Source organism: Schistocerca cancellata, chromosome 1 (genome assembly GCF_023864275.1).
Source record: "Schistocerca cancellata isolate TAMUIC-IGC-003103 chromosome 1, iqSchCanc2.1, whole genome shotgun sequence".
Lineage (NCBI taxonomy): Eukaryota > Metazoa > Arthropoda > Insecta > Orthoptera > Acrididae > Schistocerca > Schistocerca cancellata.
In genome coordinates, this window is record NC_064626.1 from 1,282,217,119 (window position 1) to 1,282,239,469 (window position 22,351).

The 22,351-nt window shown below is 42.8% G+C and overlaps 1 protein-coding gene across 2 annotated transcripts in view; it reads right to left on the reverse strand.

Moving 5' to 3' along the window:
• Positions 1–22,351, reverse strand: part of LOC126095093 (EF-hand calcium-binding domain-containing protein 4A-like) — an 850,382-nt gene that overhangs the window by 669,259 nt on the left and 158,772 nt on the right. For both annotated transcript variants that reach the window (XM_049909810.1, XM_049909791.1), the window contains exon 2: positions 4,445–4,563. In XM_049909810.1, coding sequence (XP_049765767.1) covers positions 4,445–4,555 — 111 coding nt within the window. In that variant the 5' untranslated portion in view covers positions 4,556–4,563. The remainder of the gene's footprint in view (positions 1–4,444; positions 4,564–22,351) is intronic.

Genomic DNA, 22,351 nt, shown 5'->3' on the forward strand with positions numbered 1-22,351 from the left:
TCTGATGTTTCCGCGCACGTTTCAAAAGATTTTCAAATTCTACATCGGCACTCTAATTACAAAATAAACGAAAATCGGCCACATTAAACGATGATCAAAAAAACACAGAATAGCAAAGTTGACTAATAAGTCTACCAGTAAGACAGCGTTTATCAGATGGCCAACAAGACAGGCCGTGAGAAGCCACGGGGCAGAAGGAAGCGAGAAAGAGACTGGTTCCCCGCTCCACGCCTTACCCTCTCCCTCTCACCAACATTTTTGACAACTAAATGCAAGACAAACGCGTTTATACTTTTGTGTAACTTGGAACATTATGGAATTAGGGAGGGAATCTGAACAATGGTTTATTTCATTTGCAGAAAACATAAGGCTGTACTGCAGTCAAGTAACGGAGAACAAATTTGCATGTGAGTAGGATGCTGCGAATGTTATGAAACTTAGAGAGGGGGAAAGGGGGGGAGGGCAGAAGAACATCCCCCAGGGTTCTTTTCTGGGTCTGTTGTTTCTCTCAATACGCAACGTGTAGCAACACGTTACTGACTACCAATACTGTAGTTTTATCTCAATTTTTACACCGATTGGCTGTATCAGCCGAGATCATGGAATGGAAGAAATTTTACCTTCGAGAGGTTGTAGAGGAACAAATCGAGGATAGGAACAAGTCTTCAGAAACGCGATCCAACGATGCTACATAAGCTTCCTTACAGGGGGACTGAGTTCTTTAAATTATAAAACTTTTTAATGTATGTATCAACTCATTGGACTTTTGAGTAAGTTCTGATCTTCTGACTGGTTCCTTAATTTGTTACTTTATGGAAAAGTTTAACTTGAATGGCGCATCATCTTTAACTTTCTTTGTCTTGTAATGTTATGCTCATAATTGTTAGGTTAGATCTGAGTAAAGTAAATTTTATTATGCCTTTTTTTATTAATAAAAAAGTATTACGATTGGCAAGCTGAGTGGATGCTGCTCTGCTTGTGTAATTACTTACTTGCTGTCCTTCTACTTCCAATCTATCGCATTCTCAGTAGCACAGTACTGCGAATACGAAAACATGATGATGAAAATTTGTGTTCATGCTCTCGCCGGCATTTTGCCCATCTTACTGGTATTTAAAACTTTTCGTGTCTTTTTTTTAATATTGTAATGTTAGATTATAATTCACTGTCGCATTCCTGCCAAGTGTAACAGTCGCTTCAGTAGAAGTTGTTTGTTCCCGTGGAACGTGATCTGCTGACAGCCTGCACCCACTGTGGGTAGCAAATAGTGTGTGTGTGGGAGGGAAGTCACGTGATGTCAACTGGGAGTGTCGATTCCAAGCAGGACCTCTGGCACCGGCTTCTCCTAGTAGCTAGCAACAACGCGCATCCTCTCCTTCAGTTTTCTACGGACTTAGTTCCGGCACGAAATTAACATCTTGTGGCTGCCGAAACTGGTTAATGGCCTCATAGATAGACCTGGATGTGGCCATCCGTAATCCGTGCAACTGAATACAATGGTTTCATTACTTTTAAGCCGACTCATTCAATTTGAAAAATCCCTTCCTCATGTTCCCTTGAATACCTGTACACTACGCTGATGAAAATTCGAAAGACGGAGCAGAGGAATAGTTTTGAAGCCAGCGAAGTAAGAACGCAATAGGAGCAGCGACTGAAAAGCAACTAAAACTTATGTCACTTTATGATGCCTTTAAAAAAATCGTATATGCCATGATAAAGTTGATTTTCAGCTGCGTATAGCCGGATCTAGCCTGAAAATTGTCAACATAATGAGTCGTGTTGAATGATTCAGCGTTCTACAGAGAGCATCCTAGGAGGACTGGTCAATGTTCAGGGCTATCACAGGAACGATCATGCGAAGCAAAAAAGGCTAGACAAAACTGACTTTAAAACGCATACATTAAGGGCGATGAGCACGTTTCCGATACTGTGAAATAAATCTCTTTTACGGTAAGCGCTTTGCTTTCCACATTTTCGCAGGAGGTACTATGGCCCAAAACAATAAGAAATTGTCTAGACATGGGCTCTAAAATGCGTATCTTAAGAGCTATCAGCACTTATTCAGTATATGAGATGTGTTTTACGGCAGCGAAGATGAACAAGTGCTCATAGCTTTTAAGGGTAAAAAAAATGGCTCTGAGCACTATGGGACTTAACATCTATGATCATCAGTCCCCTAGAACTTATAACTACTTAAACCTAACTAACCTAAGGACAGCACACAACACCCAGTCATCACGAGGCAGAGAAAATCCCTGACCCCGCCGGGAATCCAACCCTGAACCCGGGCGTGGGAAGGGAGAACGCTACCGCACGACCACGATAACTTTTAAGGGATGCACTTTATAACTCATGTCTGCTGAACACTTTTTATTGTTCTGATCCACAGTATCACCTCTCAAATATGGAAAGCAAAGTGCTTGCAACAGAAGAGATTTGTTTCATATTATTGTAGACGAAGACATTTTTGTTCCTGTCATATCCCTTAATATTAACCATTCCTCTTGGGACATCTTGTATAGGCACGGTGACAGTTCCTCGATTTTGTCCTTGGTTGTATGGACATTTGCCCAAAGCCATTTGAAGTAAAGTATGTTAAAGGGGATAACACCTCCCACAAGAACACCCCTTTCGCAAGAAAACTGAGTTTTAGACGCTGACACTAGGCTTAGCGGTTTGTTCACTATTGAAGTCCTGAATGCAGTGACGTCAGAGTCAGTGTGTAAGAGATATGTGCTGCCTGCGATATGTAAGCTATAAGAGAATCTGAGACCAAAGAGCAGTGTTGACTGCAGTACGAACTGTGTAGCAGTAGCAGTAAGTTGTTGCTAGCGAGCAGTCGCCTGTCTGCGCTTGTCAGTCCTGTCTGGTGTATCATGTTGGCTGGGCCGGTCGCGGTGCAGCGATGCCGGAGCCTGAGTATTATTGTATAAGGTAAAAAGCAGCCTTGCGCATATCAAATAATGTTATGTAAAGTCCCATGTAAATCTTTTAAAAATGTCCTAATAATAATCTTGGTGATATAAAGTAATTTCTAAAAAACATTCATTTCGATTTAAAGAATTTACTAATTTCTTCAATCCATGATCATTCCTATTGTTGCAAAAGAAAAATCAGTTGCTTCCTTTCATAAAATCACAAATCTATCGGCCAGCATTGCACAGAGCTGTGCCGGAAAATTTTTATATAAGAGCAGATATATTCACCGTTTTTATTGAGGTAAGAATTTTTCCTTTTTTATTCAGAATGATCTTACAGGGCCATGACGCAGCGCTGCTGTCGTCCAAATTCTACCAGGTTACTGAATTTATTTTTTATACGAGGTTTAGGAATTTTTCTGTTTCGAGCTTACATTAAATGGGAACCAGTTTTGTTCTGAGGTTACACTAAAAAAATTTGAATCATAATTATATTTTAGTACAAATTATTTTGTGGGGAGGTTACACTTAACGTGAATATTATTTATGTTAACATTTTCTGTTGAGAGATTGCGGTGAAATATTTTATGTGGGGAGGTTACAAGTGGTACAATTCAAGTATGCTGTCCCAGGGATGGCCTAGCGGCAAACACAATCCCCTCCCTGTAACTTCTACGCTCTTAGCGCCCTACGACCATCTTATTCAACACACCCCGTACAAGCCCTCGTAGTCTATGATATTGTTTTGTTATACTCTACATACAAACTAATCACCACTAAACACGCAGAGTAGCCACGGTTGCCTTGGTCTCGCGGATCCAATTAGTAGGCTAACATACTTCGCATACTCCACTCTCTGATGTCATACGGAATAATATTCCGGGGCAACTCAACACTTAGGCAAAACGTATTCACTGCTCAAAAGAAAGTAGTTGGAACAATGTGTGGGGTTCATAGTCGCACATCTTGTAGGCAACTGTTTAAAAGGTTAGGAATTCTTACAACTGCTTCACAGTACATGTACTCAGTAACGAAATTTTTTCCGAACAACATGGACCAGTTTAAAATCAACAGCGACATTCACGATTACAATACCAGAAAAAAGAAAGACCTACACTATCCTTTACTTAACCTATCTTTGGCACAGAAAGGGGTAAAATCTGTTGCTATAAAACTTTTTGATAAATTACCAGATGAAATAAAATGTCTGACAGACAGCAGTAACAGTTTCAAACACAAATTGAAATCATACTTCCTTGACAACACCTTCTATACCATAGACGAATTCCTGAATATGAGTAAATAAATCTAGAGGTATAATATATGCATTTAGTGCCATTTAAGGGAATGGGAAAGATAACAGAAATATTTAGGTATAACACTGCAAAAAAAAAAAAAAAAAAAAAAAAAAAACCTTGTTTCCTGTGCGCATTTGACACGTACCACATCATAAAGATTTTTCCGTGCTATTGATCAATGGAACACATAACTAACTAGACGGACGAGGTTCGCCAGCTGCAGCCTACCTGCATGTCCCTGCGGACGATGAAGCCCTTGCGCTCGGCGTCGGACAGCAGGAAGAGCCGCTGCGCGCGCTCAGTCACCAGCTGCTCCAGCGCCGTCTCCGCGCCGTCCATGGCCGCTCCTGCCCAACACAGACATAACCGCCTCGTCACACACCGGCCTCCTCTGGAGCAAGCACATATCGCAGCGCGCAGCACTCCTTTGTACATCGTGGGCAGAATGTAACAGTCACGGAAGCATTTCGTGGACCTAAAGGTAGGCAACCGAACTTAAATCTTATAACCGAGGTGGGGATGACGTAAGGTGGGTTGCCTACCTTAAGGTGCGTGAAACGTTATCGCCGCCAGTTTTACATTCTGCCCACCCTGTATTACTGGATGGCGTTGGACGATTGTAACGAAATACAGGAAGACGCTCAGACTAGGGTTACTAACTTGGGGTAACACAGCCACACTACTGCAAACAAAGTTCATTTACTTATTTTTCTGCTTCACGTCACACAAACGGTATCGTAACAAGTTTCGATATCTTTGCAACACATCATCAGATGATTCGACTTCATTACGTGCTCAAATTGTTCTCCCATATACATATCTACCACCTATTTCCATCTACTTTCTCTAGAAATGTATAATAGAACAGTGTTAAATTCCAAGCACGTAGTATGCTGTCGAGATCTGACGTGTTTATTTAATGATCCTGAGAAAGTGTATTAGAATGTAAAAAGCAGTTATTTTAATGTTACAGAATCTACACAAATATAAACGTAAATGTTCGTTTATTCAAAATCTTAAATCGTCGATAGTTCTTCTACATCTACATCTACATCTATACTCCGCAAGCCACCTGACAGTGTGTGGCGGAGGGTACCTTGAGTACCTCTATCGGTTCTCCCTTCTGTTCCAGTCTCGTATTGTTCGTGGCAAGAAAGATTGTCGGTATGCTTCTGTGTGGGCTCTAATCTCTCTCACTTTATCCTCATGGTCTCTTCGCGAGATATACGTAGGAGGGAGCGATATACTGCTTGACTCCTCGGTGAAGGTATGTTTTCCAAACTTCAACAAAAGCCCGAACCGAGTTACTGACCGTCTCTCTTGCAGAGTCTTCCAGTGGAGTCTATCTATCATCTCCGTAACACTTTCGCGATTACTAAATGATCCTGTAACGAAGCGCGCTGCTCTCCGTTGGATCTTCTCTCTCTCTTCTATCTACCCTATCTGGTACAGATCTCTCACCGGTGACCAGTATTCGAGCAGTGGACGAAAAAGCGTACTGTAAACTACTTCCTTTGTTTTCGGATTGCATTACCTTAGGATTCTTCCAATGAATCTCAGTCTGGCGTCTGTTTTACCGACGCTTAATTTTATATGGTCATTCCATTTTAAATCACTCCTAATGCTTACTCCCAGATAATTTATGGAATTAACTGCTTCCAGTTGCTGACCTGCTATATTGTGGCTAAATCATAAAGGATCTTTCTTTCTATTTATTCGCAGCACATTACACTTGTCTACATTGAGATTCAATTGCCATTCCCTGCACCATGCGTCAATTCGTTGCAGATCCTCCTGCATTTCAGTACAATTTTCCATTGTTACAACCTCTCGATATACTACAGCATCATCCGCAAAAAACCTCAGTGAACTTCCGATGTTATCCACAAGGTCATTTGTATATATTGTGAATAGCAACGGTCCTACGATACTCCCCTGCGGCACATCTGAAATCACTCTTACTTCGGGAGACTTCTCTCCATTGAGAATGACAGGCTGCGTTCTGTTATCTAGGAACTCTTCATTTCAATCACACAGTTGGTCTGATAGTCCGTATGTTCTTACTCTGTTCATTAAACGACTATGGGGTATTGTATCTAACGCCTTCAAGAAACACGGTATCTACCTTCATGAGTCTATTCGAAATTTTGACACACAGTTGCATTCGGATAAGTACGTGTTTTTACATATCTATTGTTAATATATGTAATATATAAATAAATATGTAATATTACCAAATATCTCAAAGCGCACTCTACCGATTTACATCAAATCTCACACGTTACTGCAACAATCTTATGGACACATACCGCTAATATATTTTTAATATATGTATAATAGTGAGACGTTGTTATTGAACAGGACAGTTGTATTCCTGGCTTATAGGCTTATGATTAGAATACTGCTACAGAATCTGAATTTGCAATAACAATAAACATGGCTTAAGGTCAGAGGAGGAACTGGATGTAGAGAACGGAAAAGAGGGAATATACAGAGAGAGGAGAAGACGGACACAGAAGCGGGGAAGGAAGTGGTGGACCGAGAGAGGGTCAGGAGGAGGTGGAGAAAGTGGTGTGGAGAAGATGGGCAAAGAATAAGGGGGAGGAGGTGATGAACAGACTGAGGGGGCAGGAGATGTAGAGAGAGAGAGAAGGGAGAAGAGGAGGGACAGCGATACAGGGAGGAGGAGAGGAGAGGGGGAAGGAAGAGGAGATGGAAAAAGAGAGGGGCAGGACGAGATGAACAGATAGAGGCGGGAGAACGACACTATGACTTATATCCAATTACATGTTAGAAACGTGTGCTTTCTCTCTTCCTTCTTTTCCATTTAATCACACTGAGCCACATTTCTGTATGGTATGAACTCATCCTTAACTGGATATTATTTTTATTACGGAAAATATAAAATTTCTTTCGAAGAAAGAAGGAAGCCATTGCGCCCAAGGAAGGCAAAGTTTTTGCACTTGTCGTTCCATTTGGCGAACGCCTTTTGTACAAGACGAAAGGTGTAGTAGGCAGACCCGGCGGACAACGTTGAGATAGGAGTAAAAGCTGGTCTTAGTACGTTTCATTTTGGGGAAGACCATTTATCGGGCGGGCAAAAGTTAATCGCATACAGCCTGAGCGACGAAGAGTGGACACCACCAGCAATGATAGTGAGAGGTCGTGTTTTGGTACAGTACGCAAGACATTACTATTTTTTACCCACATATGAGCATGTTATTAGGAGATATCGTTTACTAACGCTTCTGCATTAAGAAGTGGCCTCTGGTGACTCTTAGCCTCAGTTGCAAGACTTAACCAGGCTAAATTATGGGGCTGCGGCGACTGCACAGCTGTGCTGCAAGCAGCCTTACTAGGGGCAGCCATTATGACGGCTTGGCCTGACAGACGTGAAGAATTTGCAGACGTGTTTTTGGCACCGCATCCTCAACTGCACTGCGGCTAGCAAGGCAAGCTGAAGACAACTTATTTGTTATTCTTGTAAAAGGAGAAACAGGCTTAATTTAACACGTACTGTGAGTAAGTGTGGTTTTTGATCATCAGTGGCACTGACATCTAAAGTTTGTTTAATTTTAAGTAACTATTTCATTTTACTTAATTCCTATCCACGTTCTAAGAACCGGTATGAAATGGGACGATCACTTAAGCTCTGTCGTCATAGTAAAGGCGAATGTGACACTTACTTGCATTTGTTTGAAAGGTACTACGGAAGTGCTGTGCACCAGTGAAGGCAGTTCTATTACTTTACCGTTTGGAGTCAGAGGTCCACTGCTTACCATGGCAGGGAAAATTTCCAGGCTGGGCGCCTACTGAACGGCCGAAACAACAGCACAAAAAACCCAATACCCAATGTAACTTCTAGTCAAATTTACGAAAGAGTCGTTTCACTAAATTTTTTCTCGTACAGATCTGCTATGCTGATGCAGAAAATTATCATAGTGACACTTAATCGGTAATTAATAGACTGCTCGTGTAGGTGAAAACAGGTTGCACACGTCGTTAAGGAAACAAAATTTACTTTAGGTGAAAAGCTGGGCACCTCATCGTTTATATGCCGATATAAATTTGCACTTTTGCTGAAACTAAAGATCTATGTAAGTAATCTAACACTGATGACAGTGTGAGAAATAATTTACATATGCTGTGTCACAAATAATTAGTTAATATGTGCAGGGTGTTGATATGTAAACTGTCGCAACTTGAGCCTGTTTAGACTAGTTACCGTATGGGTACCCAACTTTATAGGAACGATGTTCAAATTCTGCGCTGCATGATTTACGTTGTTAGTAGTGTTAATATCATGTCTTCCAGTCAGGCACCGGTACTGGTACAACGACGTAGGGTTGAATCGCAAGTACCAGTGTGCGTTACGGCTGCAGACAGTCAGCGAGGTTGGGCAAGTTGAGCAGGGCTTGCTTTAGCAAAACAACAGCAACAGTGCTGCAGCTCTTCGCGAATGACGACGCATTAAAGGGATACGAAAAAATCCTCTTCCTGCGCCGAGGTTGGAAAACGTGATTCGCAAATTCGAATTAATTGGCGGTTTGGGAATTTCTACTGGGAGAGGTCGGCGGCTAACTGCGCTACATATTGTTGAAGAATTGACTGTTGTCACGGTTAATAATGCTGGACGCAATGTGTCTTGAAGCAGTGTGACGACACCTGAACATTCTACGCTCCAGCGTTGTTTCTGGGAGCAGCAGAGCATTCGCTAGGCTGTCGTCGATGCAGACGATCGTAACAATGAACCTCCCCACCCCCGCCCCCCTCTCTCCCCCCTGGAACTTAAACATAGCACGCAGTTGTGTCATGTGGGAATTGAAATGTGTTTCTTTCTGTGGCTTACTCGTTGTTTTTTTTCCTGCGTGGCCTTACAAATGTTTCCACAAAGTTACATTATCCTACAACACTCGTTTTCCGCCGGGGCCCTCTCAAGTGGCGAAAGTTTAATTGTAGCCGCCGTGTAACGTCTTATTCCAAGAGAAAAGGGATATCTAGTAAGGTATAGAATTTACTTTGCTTCCTGAACAGCTTGGGTAAAAAGTATGTAATAACGAAAAAATAGTAATTTTTAAGACTAATTAAATGGAAAGAGAACTAAAATATTCTGCACATTTGAAAGCAGGATACTGATCTCAGCTGGAAGCAGACTTAGAAAAATTGAGTTAATATTCCAGTCAGCTCTACAGGGAAGCATCTAACTTTCGAGAGGCGTTACTTATCGACTGAATTCCTAAGCGCCAAGCAAGCGATGAACCGTACCGCCACTCTGCTCCGATGTGTTGCGCATTCGCGGAGAGCTCTTTAAATATTAACTTTCTTTTGAGACGCCCTATACAAATTTTTAGCACAACTGGATTAAAAGAAGGACCGGTTGACCGGGAAATCTTGAGCTATCAAGGGAGAGTCACGATTGTCATGGAAGGACGTGTGAGGAGTGAAAATTGCAGAACGGGACCTAGGCTTCATTACAGTACGCAGGTTGTAATTGATGTAGGTTGCAGCACTTTTGCAGAACAGAACAACGTGGAGAGAAGCACCAAACCAGTCTTCGTAGAGAAGATCACAACAACTACCTGATCTTCTTTCGCAATGAAAAATTACTTTTTATTGTTTAGCTGATCTTCTTCTAACGATGTCACGCTGTGACTGTACATGACACAGAATAGAGAGGTCAGGTATGGATTCGCTGCTCCAAAAGTCTTGGGATGTAACTATTATCTGACAAGAATTAATAAAACCTGCGTAATCGAACTACTATATTGCACGTAGTGCTGCAAGTACGTGCTTGTTCGCACATAACTTCCCTGCAACCCTGCACGTCCGTGAATTGTAAGGATGATGGTTGTGCTTGTGGAACAGTTCCCGCTTATGTGGAACAGAATTGGGCTTTTCCGCTCACACCCCTCAGATTTAGTGATAAGATGGCTCAGTGGATACCCCGTCAAAACTGAACACAGATGAAGCATGAAAACAGAAAGAAAGTGTACTGAACTGTGAGAAAAAGAAGCAAAATAAAAACAATGAACAGCCCAAGCTGCAGCTGTGCAACATCGAGCGAATGCATTAATCACGGGGTCGTGGTTGTGTGATCACGGTATTTGAGCGCCATGTGGGAGATCCATGTTCAAATCTCCCCCGTGCACCATTTTTTTTTTTCATAAAATTATGAACTTTCCATCTGTTCACTGAGGTGTCCATTCTACTTCTGTACTTTTGGCAACTGTCATACTCTGCATTGACTACGCACTATGGGACTCAACATCTTAGGTCATAAGTCCCCTAGAACTTAGAACTACTTAAACCTAACTAACCTAATGACATCACACACACCCATGCCCGAGGCAGGATTCGAGCCTGCGACCGTAGCAGTCCCGCGGTTCCGGACTGCAGCGCCAGAACCGCACGGCCACCGCGGCCGGCCGGAATTAAAGAGTCAAAACTTCTAAAATGGAACGTAAGAGTCATAACACGTGGTACTTGAGTAGAACAAAAAGGAGGCGTACGTCTGCAGGTCCCTTCCCTACACCTGACTGTTACAAACTGACGCTACACGACGCAAACAAAAATTTCCATGCAGCGAGACAAAAATTTGAATAGAGTGAACAGACACACCAGTGACCGGAGGGACAGTTCGTAATTTTGTGAAGAAAACAATATGCGCCACGATGGAGACTTGAACACAGAGCTCTGCCCGACACCGTGACCACGTAACCATGACGACGTGGCAATTCAAATTCGCTCAATGTTGCACATCTTGAGGTTGAACCGTTCAGTGTTTACGTTTTGCTTCGTTTTTCACAGTTCAGTGCACCATCTTTTTGTTTTCATGCTGGATTTGTGTTCAGGTTTTCACGCGCTGTCCACTGCGCCGTCTTTGCACTAAATCTGAGAGGTGTGCCACTGGGTTTCCCCCTGGTCAGCAGCGCTATGCTCCAGCATCAGCTTTGTTGAGCGACCCCCACTGGCCGGCCTCCAGTGACGTCACAGACGCCCCGGGTATTTTAACCTGAATTTGCCGCATTGACCTCTCACGGCTCAGTGTTATATTATGAAAGGACGTACTGCTGCAACTTTACTAAACTGCACACTCACAAGCGACATGTCCATTATAATTTCAGCGAGCGTTTTTGTGTACATCGAGGCGCGCGACCCAGCCTGCTTGGCGTTTACTTCAGGTTGCGAAACATCTGCACACACGGCGCATCTGTTCTGTTTGTACGCTTACCCACAGGTGAAAGTAAAGTTCCACGGTGACTTTTGCCGCCAGGAGACTTGCAACAGGCCTTTTGAGAAGCTCCGTTCAACAGAATACATATGAGAACCTCGTACGTCTTCAGATCATACGTTTACACACCTGTAACAATGTAACCTTTTGTCTGCAAATATATGACAAGAGGCGCTCGGCTTTATCTAATCTAATGTACCATGATGTGATGTAACAAGGCCGACTGCTTCTGAAGAAGAGATTTTTACAAATTTCGAAACATAGGTCGATGCCTAATAAACCATCTTTGTAAATCTCTGTATACTATATTACACCAGGATCGCTTAGATATGTAACAGATATTCACATTATTGGTCAAGGAAGTAGTCGCCATCTTCAGATGTGCTTAATTCACTAAAAAGCTTCCTACAGATATACAGGGTGTTACAAAAAGGTACGGCCGAACTTTCAGGAAACATTCCTCACACACAAAGAAAGAAAATATGTTATGTGGACATGTGTCCGGAAACGCTTACTTTCCATGTTAGAGCTCATTTTATTACTTCTCTTCAAATCACATTAATTGTGGAATGGAAACACACAGCAACAGAACGTACCAGCGTGACTTAAAATACTTTGTTACAGGAAATGTTCAAAATGTCCTCTGTTAGCGAGGATACATGCATCCACCCTCCGTCGCATGGAATCCCCGATGCGCTGATGCAGCCCTGGACTCTGGCGTATTGTATCACAGCCGTCCACAATACGAGCACGAAGAGTCTCTACATTTGGTACCGGGCTTGCGTAGACAAGAACTTGCAAATGCCCCCATACATCAAAGTCAAGAGGGTTGAGGTCAGGAGAGCGTGGAGGCCATGGAATTGGTCCACCTCTACCAATCCATCGGTCACCGAATCTGTTGTTGAGAAGCGTACGAACACTTCGACTGAAATGTGCAGGAGCTCCATCGTGCATGAACCACATGTTGTGTAGTACTTGTAAAGGCACATGTTCTAGCAGCACAGGTAGAGTATCCCGTATGAAATCATGATAACGTGCTCCACTGAGCGTAGGTGGAAGAACATGGGGCCCAATCAAGACATCACCAACAATGCCTGCCCAAACGTTCACAGAAAATCTGTGTTGATGACGTCATTGCACAATTGCGTGCGGATTCTCGTCAGCCCACACATGTTGATTGTGAAAATTTACAATTTGATCACGTTGGAATGAAGCCTCATCCGTAAAGAGAACATTTGCACTGAAATGAGGATTGACACATCGTTGGATGAACCATTCGCAGAAGTGTACCCGTGGAGGCCAATCAGCTACTGATAGTGCCTGCACACGCTGTACATGGTACGGAAACAACTGGTTCTCCCGTAGCACTCTCCATACAGTGACGTGGTCAACGTTACCTTGTACAGCAGCAACTTCTCTGACGCTGACATTAGGGTTATCGTCAACTGCAAGAAGAATTGCCTCGTCCATTGCAGTTGTCCTCGTCGTTCTACGTCTTCCCCAGTCGCGAGTTATAGGCTGGAATGTTCCGTGCTCCCTAAGACGCCGATCACTTGCTTCGAACGTCTTCCTGTCGGGACACCTTTGTTCTGGAAATCTGTCTCGATACAAACGTACCGCGCCACGGCTATTGCCCCGTGCTAATCCATACATCAAATGGGCATCTGCCAACTCCGCATTTGTAAACATTGCACTGACTGCAAAACCACGTTCGTAATGAACACTGACTTGTTGATGCTACGTACTGATGTGCTTGATGCTAGTACTGTAGAGCAATGAGTCGCATGTCAACACAAGCACCGAAGTCAAAATTACCTTCCTTCAATTGGGCCAACTGGCGGTGAATCGAGGAAGTACAGTACATTCTGACGAAACTAAAATGAGCTCTAACATGGAAATTAAGCGTTTCCGGATACATTTCCACATAACATCTTTTCTTTATTTGTGTGTGACGAATGTTTCCTGAAAGTTTTTAAGTTGGCAACTTTTTGCACAAACGGGGCAACGTCAATATTTTTATATAAGTAAGCGATCGTGACGTGATAAATTATTATACACGAATCGTATGGCGGTTTAGGCTGGGAGACCCAGGACATGTACAGCCGTCTGACTGGGGACGCTATTTGTTCTGTCCTTCTGGGACAACGGCAACTTTCCTTCGCGAAGTGTGAGCGTTGTGAGGTTAAGCGAATCTGAAAGTGTAGGTGACTGTAATGTGTGTGTGTGTGTGTGTGTGTGAGCAGTGTGATGTAATGTTTGTACTGGACGATGACGAGAGAAGAAGAGGGTGAAATCCAATGTCATATAGACGGCTACTGTCGCATAACCCCACAGCAGCAGCCGAGCTTGAAGTTCCAGCCCGACGAAACAACAATGGCGAACGCAGCCGAGCTTGAAGTTCCAGCCCGACGAAACAACAATGGCGAATGCTCTCAATTCATGACGCAGCGCCGCTTTGTCCAGCACACTGGTGCGAAGTCTGATGTTGAGGAATCAGCGGAAAGGAGCCAGCAGCTCGTGGCGTACCCAAGCGGTTACCCACCGAAGTACTAGCCACGCCAAACATTGATTAACTTCGGTAATCTGACGAGAACTGGTGTATTAAACAAAGCAAGGTTGCTGGTTATTCAGAAAGGTAAGAACGCAGGAGAGGGCGTTCTGACGTTGCGACTGATAATGGAAGCAGGATTTAAGAAAAGTCAAGACACGTTCATAAGATCTGTCGACATGGAAAAAGCGTTCCACAACGTAAAATGGTGCAAGATGTTCGAATCTCTGAGAAAAATAGGAAGAAGCCATAGGTGAAAACAGACAATATACGATACTTATAAGAACCACGAAGGAACAATAAGAACGGAAAACCAGGAACGGACAGGTCGCATTGAAAAAAGGGTGCAAGACAGGGCTGTAGTCTTTCGCCCTTGCTATTCAATCTATACATCGATAAGGGCTGAGGGAAATAAAAGGAAGGACCCAGAATGGGGTTAAAATTAAGCGGAGGGACATCACTGATAAGATTCACTCGTGTCACTGCTATCCTCAGTGAAGGTGAAGAAGAAACACGGGAGATATTAAGTGGAATAAACGGTGTAACGAATACAGAACATGGATAACATTTTCTCCATCTCTTCCTTCTGCTTTATAACTGCTAAGACAGCACTAAGAAGATATTAGCTTTCTACTTCTGAACAAAGCGCATTTCCCAATGTCTTGCACATACCTGGGCCAGAATAACTAAGTGGCTGACAGGTACTTGTTTACAGGATAGGTAGCAAAGAAACAACTGCCCAGACCACGAGTCCGGTTACTGCTGCTGCCCTTTGTACAGCTGTCATATCGCTGTGCTTTCTCAATGGCCAGTTCACTCAACTGCGATCTATAACATAACTGATGCGATTAATTTTTATTTTGCTTGTTTCTCAGCGCGTAATTTGTGAAGCTAACTGTTAAATTGGTTAGGAAGGTCATAAGAATGTTAATCCTGCAAAATGAACGTAATACAGAAAGTTAACAGAGCATATGAATGCAATGAGTACGGAACTGCTCAACCGTTGCTACAAGGAGCCGCATTGCGCTCACGCGTAAAGGCGAACCGACAAACATAGCATCAGAACGGGGGCCACTTAAGTAGATTAGATGTGAAGGAATTCTGCTGCCATGACTGGAAAATTAGGCACGAAGCAAGGGGGACACAGAGAAGATTAGCGCGGGCACAGAGGGAATTCCTTACCAACGGAAGTGTGCTGGTATCAAACATCGGCTTTATTCTGAGGAAGAAATTTCTGACAACTTGCGTTTGGCGCACAGTATTGTGTGCAAGTGGAGCAAAGCCGCGGAAAAAAATCATCATGGCATTCGTGGTCCTATAGAAGGGTGCTGAAGATTAGTTGCACAAATTACAGGCCCATATCGTTAACGTCGATATGCAGCACGATTTTAGAACATATATTGTGTTCGAACATTATGAATTACCTCGAAGGAAACGGTCTATTGACACACAGTCGACATGGGTTTACAAAACATCGTTCCTGTGAAACACAACTAGCTCATTATTCACATGTGCTGAGTGCTATCGACAAGAGTTTTCAGATCGATTCCGTATTCCTCGATTTCCGGAAGGCTTTTGACACAGTGCCACTCAAGCGGCTCGTAGTGAAATTCCGTGCTTATGGAATATCGTCTCAATTATGTGATTTGCGATTTCCTGTCAGAGAGGTCACAGTTCGTAGTAACTGACGGAAAGCCATCGACTAAAACAGAAGTGATTTCTGGCGTTCCCCAAGGTAGTGTTATAGGTCCTTTGCTGTTCCTTATCTACATAAACGATTTGGAAGACAATCTGAGCAGCCGTCTTCGGTTGTTTGCTGATGACACTGTCGTTTATCGACTAAGGAAGCCATGAGAAGATCAAAACAAAATGCAAAACGATTTAGAAAAAATATCTGAATGGTGCGTAAAGTGGCAGTCGACCCTAAATAACGAAACGTGTGAGGTCATCCACATGAGTGCTAAATGGAACTTGTTAAACTTCGGTTACACGATAAATCAGTCAAATCTAAAAGCCGTAAATTCAACTAATTTCCTAGGTATTTCAATTACGAACAAATTAAATTGAAAGAAACGAATAGAAATTGTTGTCGGGAAGGCTAACCAAAGACTGCGTTTTATTGGCAGGACACCACAGTAATGATACAGGATTTGGGCTGGGAATCGTTAAAAGAAAGGCGTTTTTCATTGCAACGGAATCTTCTCGCGAAATTCCAATCACCAACTTTCTCCTCCGAATCCGAAAATATTTTGTTGACACCGACCTACATAGGGAGAAACGATCATCACGATAAAATAAGGGAAATCAGAGCTCGTACGGAAAAATATAGGTGTTCATTCTTTCCGTACGCTCATATGAGATTGGAATAATAGAAAATTGTGAAGGTGGTTCGATGAACCCTCTGCCAGGCACTTAAATGTGATGTGCAGAGTATCCATGTAGATGTAGATGTAGATAGAAATAAGGAAGGAAGATGTTCTCCGCAAAATCTGTGAAGAAAGGAACATTTGGAAAGCCCTGACAAAAAGAAGGGACATGATGACATTTGAGTCAGGGAATAACTTTCATGGTACTGGAGGGAGGAGCACGAGGTGAAAACAGTACGGAGCAAAAACAGTGAGTTTAAACGGATATGCGTTTCAGTTCGTCCACAAGTCAGCATTCAGGTAAACTCGGACACGGCGTTGTAGAGATCTGAGCCGGGCGAATGTCACGCCCGCTCCCTGCTGTGCAGAGCCACACAGGCACCAACCGTGAGTGGACTCTCTCTTCCACGGCGACGGCGCACAGCAATCACACGGCAGTGGCGCCTTGCAAAAAACTGCAGCTTCCCGGTCTTCTCGTGCTTTCAGCCTTCATGCTTTGCTCTGCTTGTCATTCTGAACTGAGAGAAGTCCTCAGACGTAAAAGTAACTTCGGGCGCGTCCCAGAGGAGTGTTCTAGGACCATTACTTTCCACAATATACAGGGCTATTACAAATGATTGAAGCGATTTCATAAATTTACTGTAGCTCCATTCATTGACATATGGTCACGACACACTACAGATACGTAGTAAAACTCATAAAGTTTTGTTCGGCTGAAGCCGCACTTCAGGTTTCTGCCGCCAGAGCGCTCGAGAGCGCGGTGAGACAAAATGGTGACAGGAGCCGAGGAAGCGTATGTCGTGCTTGAAATGCACTCACATCAGTCAGTCATAACAGTGCAACGACACTTCAGGACGAAGTTCAGCAAAGATGCACCAACTGCTAACTCCATTCGGCGATGGTATGCGCAGTTTAAAGCTTCTGGATGCCTCTGTAAGGGGAAATCAACGGGTCGTCCTGCAGTGAGCGAAGAAACGGTTGAACGCGTGCGGGCAAGTTTCACGTGTATCTGGACATGCTGGAAAATTGGCTCATGCCACAACTGGAGACCGACAGCGCCGACTTCATCTTTCAACAGGATGGTGCTCCACCGCACTTCCATCATGATGTTCGGCATTTCTTAAACAGGAGATAGGAAAACCGATGGATCGGTCGTGATGGAGATCATGATCAGCAATTCATGTCATGGCCTCCACGCTCTCCCGACTTAACCCCGTGCGATTTCTTTCTGTGGGGTTATGTGAAAGATTCAGTGTTTAAACCTCCTCTACCAAGAAACGTGCCAGAACTGCGAGCTCGCATCAACGATGCTTTCGAACTCATCGATGGGGACATGCTGCGCCGAGTGTGGGAGGAACTTGATTATCGGCTTGATATCTGCCGAATCACTAAAGGGGCACATATCGAACATTTGTGAATGCCTAAAAAAACTTTTTGAGTTTTTGTATGTGTGTGCAAAGCATTGTGAAAACATCTCAAATAATAAAGTTATTGTAGAGCTGTGAAATCGCTTCAATCATTTGTAATAACCCTGTATATAAATGGCCATCTGCATAACGACGGGAGTTCCATGAAGATTTGCGCAGGTGATGATACTGTGCTTATACAACTCGAGGTGCTAGAAAGTTGTAGCGAAATGCGGGAAGACCTGCAGAGGATCGAACCTTGATGCACGGAGTGGCAAATGACCCTCAACATAAATAAATTTAATTTACTCCGAAACCATGAAGATCCTTTATATTGCATGATTACACAATTCTGGACCAATTACTTGGAACAGTCACTTTCGTAAAATGTCTAGGAGTATGAATAGGGAGCAATCTGATGTAAATCGACCACTTGAAGTTATTTGCGTGTTAGACAGATGCCAGGATGAGAGTCACTGTAGGAATCCTCACGAAACGTAGTCCATCAACAAATAAGGAAGCTTACAAAACACTCGTTTGACCAGCAATTGAATATTGCTCGTCAGTATGGGATCTAGTCCAGATAGGACTGAGAGAGGAAATCGAAAACATCAAAACAGAGCAACGAGTTTCGCTACAGTTTCATTCAGCATGCGCGAAAGCGTCAAGGAGAAGTTCAACGAACTTCACTGGCAGACGCTGCATGAGCGACGTTCTGCATCAGCCTGGTTTGTTGTTAGCAGTTCCGAGAGCGTGCGTTCCCAGAAGAGGCAACAAATGCATTGCTTCCTCTAAGTATATCTCGCGAAAAGACCATCGAGATAAAATTGTAGACATTCTAGCCCACACACAGGCTTACCAACAACCGTTCTTCCCGCGAACAACATGCGACTGGAAAGGGGTAAACGACACACACAGTACACTCCGTCACACACCGCAAAGTGACTTGCTTAGTATAAATGTAGACGCAGATTGTCGTCACAACCTGAAAAACTCTACCGAAATGTTGAATCTACAATACATGTCCCTACACGTAACTCTTTGTTAGACTTGCAGTTTAGTTTTAGGATAAAAGTTCAAAAATGGTTCAAATGGCTCTGAGCACTATGGGACTCAACATCTGAGGTCATCAGTCGCCTGAAACTTAGAACTACTTAAACCTAACTAACCTAAGGACATCACACACATCCACGCCCTAGGCAGGATTCGAACCTGCGACCGTAGCGGTCGCGCGGTTCCAGACTGAAGCGCCTAGAACCGCTCGGCCACACCGGCCGGCAGGATAAAAGTGTCAGAAAATATTGGAACTTATTGGTTTCTATGTGAGACATTCATAAGGCTAAGTGATACGCCGATAATAAGTATATTCTTTCGTTTGAAAAGAAGCATTTGACTGAATCTTACTAAGCCTTAGCATAGATTAGAATGTCATGGAATTAAGGCAACAGCTGATCGATGGTACTGGTCATATTCAGAAAATGGATATTCTGAGACGCCACAGACGTCATTGCGAAATACGTGGAATACATGTCTCAATAGCTAGGTTAGCAGATAATGTTAGCTCGTGCCTCATTAAAAACCGATTGATGCTTAACGAAAACAAAACAGAAGCTTATTTTGACTGTTAACACAAGTACATCCATTTGACGGGTTATTCTATTTAATTTTTCTTTTATTACTATTTAACTTTTAAATTTTATTCCCTTAACTAAGAAAGCAATTGCTGTTTTATATATCGCCTAAAAATAAGTAAAGCAGACAGAAGGGAAGAAGGAAAAGAAATGAAACTTTACGTGTTGAGCGAGTATGTGACGTTTCTTCAGTGATTACAATGTCGAGTCAAATTTACAAAGAACTTGGCAGGATGAACTCCCTTATAAGAGACTGCGCCCGCTCTACCGTTGGTGAACGCAATGATTCTGTCATAAAGCCACGAATGCTCTAGCTGGGTTGTGATCTCGTGGACAATGGCACGGCGGCGGAGTTGACATCTGCAATGGTTCCACATGTGTTGTATCGGGAACAGTTCTGGGGATCTTGTTGCAATCACTTCATAGAAACATGTGCCATATGTGGACAAGCATTATTCTGTATAAAAATTGCACCACTTTCCTTTGCAGTCCGATACTCAGCCATTTTCACAACCGAATGCCTCACAAATCTGGATATTGGACAATTACACCAGCTGGCGCAACGCAGATACGCAATGAATGCCCTTTCAAACTCGTGTTAGGTGCTGATAATGATGGGTCCCGTGTCCTTCAGAGTGATGACTCAGCATTTGACACAGTTCTAGCTCCTTATATATCCCAGCAGGGTTGGTAACAATGCTAACCATGAACAACACTAATGAATTCTGGCGTCCCTTCTACGTGTCACAGAGAACTGCAACTCGAATAATTTGCATAACTGCCGTGTACGGAGATACAGTGATATCCGGCCGTCTCTTTATGGCCGTTTCACTACTTCTCTCAGGCAGTGTATTTTTATTCTATCGATGTCACGTCTGCTATCCATTTCAGACACTTAAAAATATGACTACACGGCTGAAATTACATATTAGTGAAAATTGCAAAATAAAATGACATTTTACTCAAATTAACGACAGCCAGAGTGGTAGATTATTGTCATACAGAAAACTTGCTGCGAGAATAATCTCCACTACCGTAGACATAGAAATGCAAAAACTTGTCTGCTTTGCACACTTTCATTCTATTGTAAGCTTCGATATCGTGTTTTGGGCTGACTGTACATTCACAGAAAATATTCACAGGTTAGGCAAAAGCACTTCGAACGATCTGCTGTGTCAGTTCGCGAACTGCGTTCTTCGTTGGTCAAGCGCCCAGTAATTCTAACTCCGTTACACGTATTCAGTAAGGGGTTTGTGGTTTATAATGTAGACTCATTCCATAGCAGCGATAACATTCGCTCAGCGAGCAGTACATGGGAAGACGATTTGTACTTGGTTAACGATTTGTTAACTACTAAACGGAAAGGCGTGCACTTTTCAGAAGGTTTCAGTTTGAATATTTCTCGAGTAGAACTGTAAAACTTGGGCGATAACCGATAGATTTTCAAGTCTGCGCTTTAGAGCTTCCTTACGGCACATTCATTTCGTTCTGAACAAGACTTCTTGATAGTGGTTTACAGCTTTGCACTGTGACGTATTATTTATTACACACCACACTGTAAATGATTATTGCAACTTTTCCTTCTTCTATGTATGACCCGCTAAGGACTACGTTCGATTGAACTGTTTCTTCCGTCTTTTCCTTCACATTTCTGTTGTCATCTCTCGATGTTTCTCTCTTCTTGCCCCTGTCCAGACGGTTCCAGTTTTCTTGGTTTTTCATGGAAAACTCTGGTGTGTTACAATTTCCTGCCGAGTGGCAGTCTTTCTTACAAATCTTGTGCAGTAATTCGAAGTTCGTCTACGTCCCCTTCACTGTCTTTGCACCTTATTTATTTTTAGTTTCCCCAGCCTGCTGGGATTCATCCTTTGGATGTGATCGTACAAAGATATTCTTTTTTCCTTAATCACGTCTCAGATTTTTTAAAATATGTGTATAAATATCACTACTATGGCGTCTTCTGTACTGTGTTTGCTCTTCAGCTAACGCATAAAGTTCCCTAGTACTTTCCTTTCTGTGACTTCAGATGGTTACATCATCGCCTTCTTCTTTAGAATTAACATTCCGCTGCATGAAGTGTTTCTCGCTTACTGTAGTGTAGTGTCTAAGTTTAGGGCTGAGGGGTATTGATTATCATATAGCTCCTTAGTGCGGCAGTACCCTGTTTTCATGTACATTATACATACTCCGCAAGCCACCTAATGGTGTGTGACGGCATCTTATTAGCTCTACTTTCATGTTTTCTTTCTCAGGAACTTCTTGAATTTGTTAGTTCTCTCAATTAGCAGCTGGTATAAACCGGTTTTTTCATGAGGTTTATATGCATTTTTTCAGGTTGTTCTCGCGGCAGTTCTGTCCATTTAGTGACTGTTCCTATCGAGTATAAAAAAAAGCAACGTCTTCTGCAAAAATTATGTTTATAGGCTGTCCGTTGTGTGACCTAATCTAATTACATCAATCATTTAGCTTTTTGCTAATGACATTTTCAACTCCTTTTTGATTTCTTCTAGATCTGCTCCTTATCTGCATGAACAATTTAGGAGACAGTCTGATTAACACTCTTAGTTTCTCTGCACATGGATGCTGTCATTTACCGTCTTATAATGTCATCAGATGATGAAAACAAATTGTAAAAGAATTTAGACAAGATATCTGTATAGTGCGAAAAGTGGCAATTGACTGTAAATTTGAAGTCATCTGTAAAAGTACGAAAACGAATTCGCTACATTTCGGTAACACGATGGGTCACACAAATTCAACTAGATACTTAGGGTTACAATTACGAATAACATACTGGAACGATCACAAAGATAATGTTGTGGGTAAAGCAAACCAAAGACTACGATTTTTTGCCAGAACACTGAAAAAAGGAGACCGCCTACAATACGCTTGTACGTCCTCTTCTGGAGTCTTGCCGTGCGATATGAGAGTCGCATAAGACAGGATCGACCGT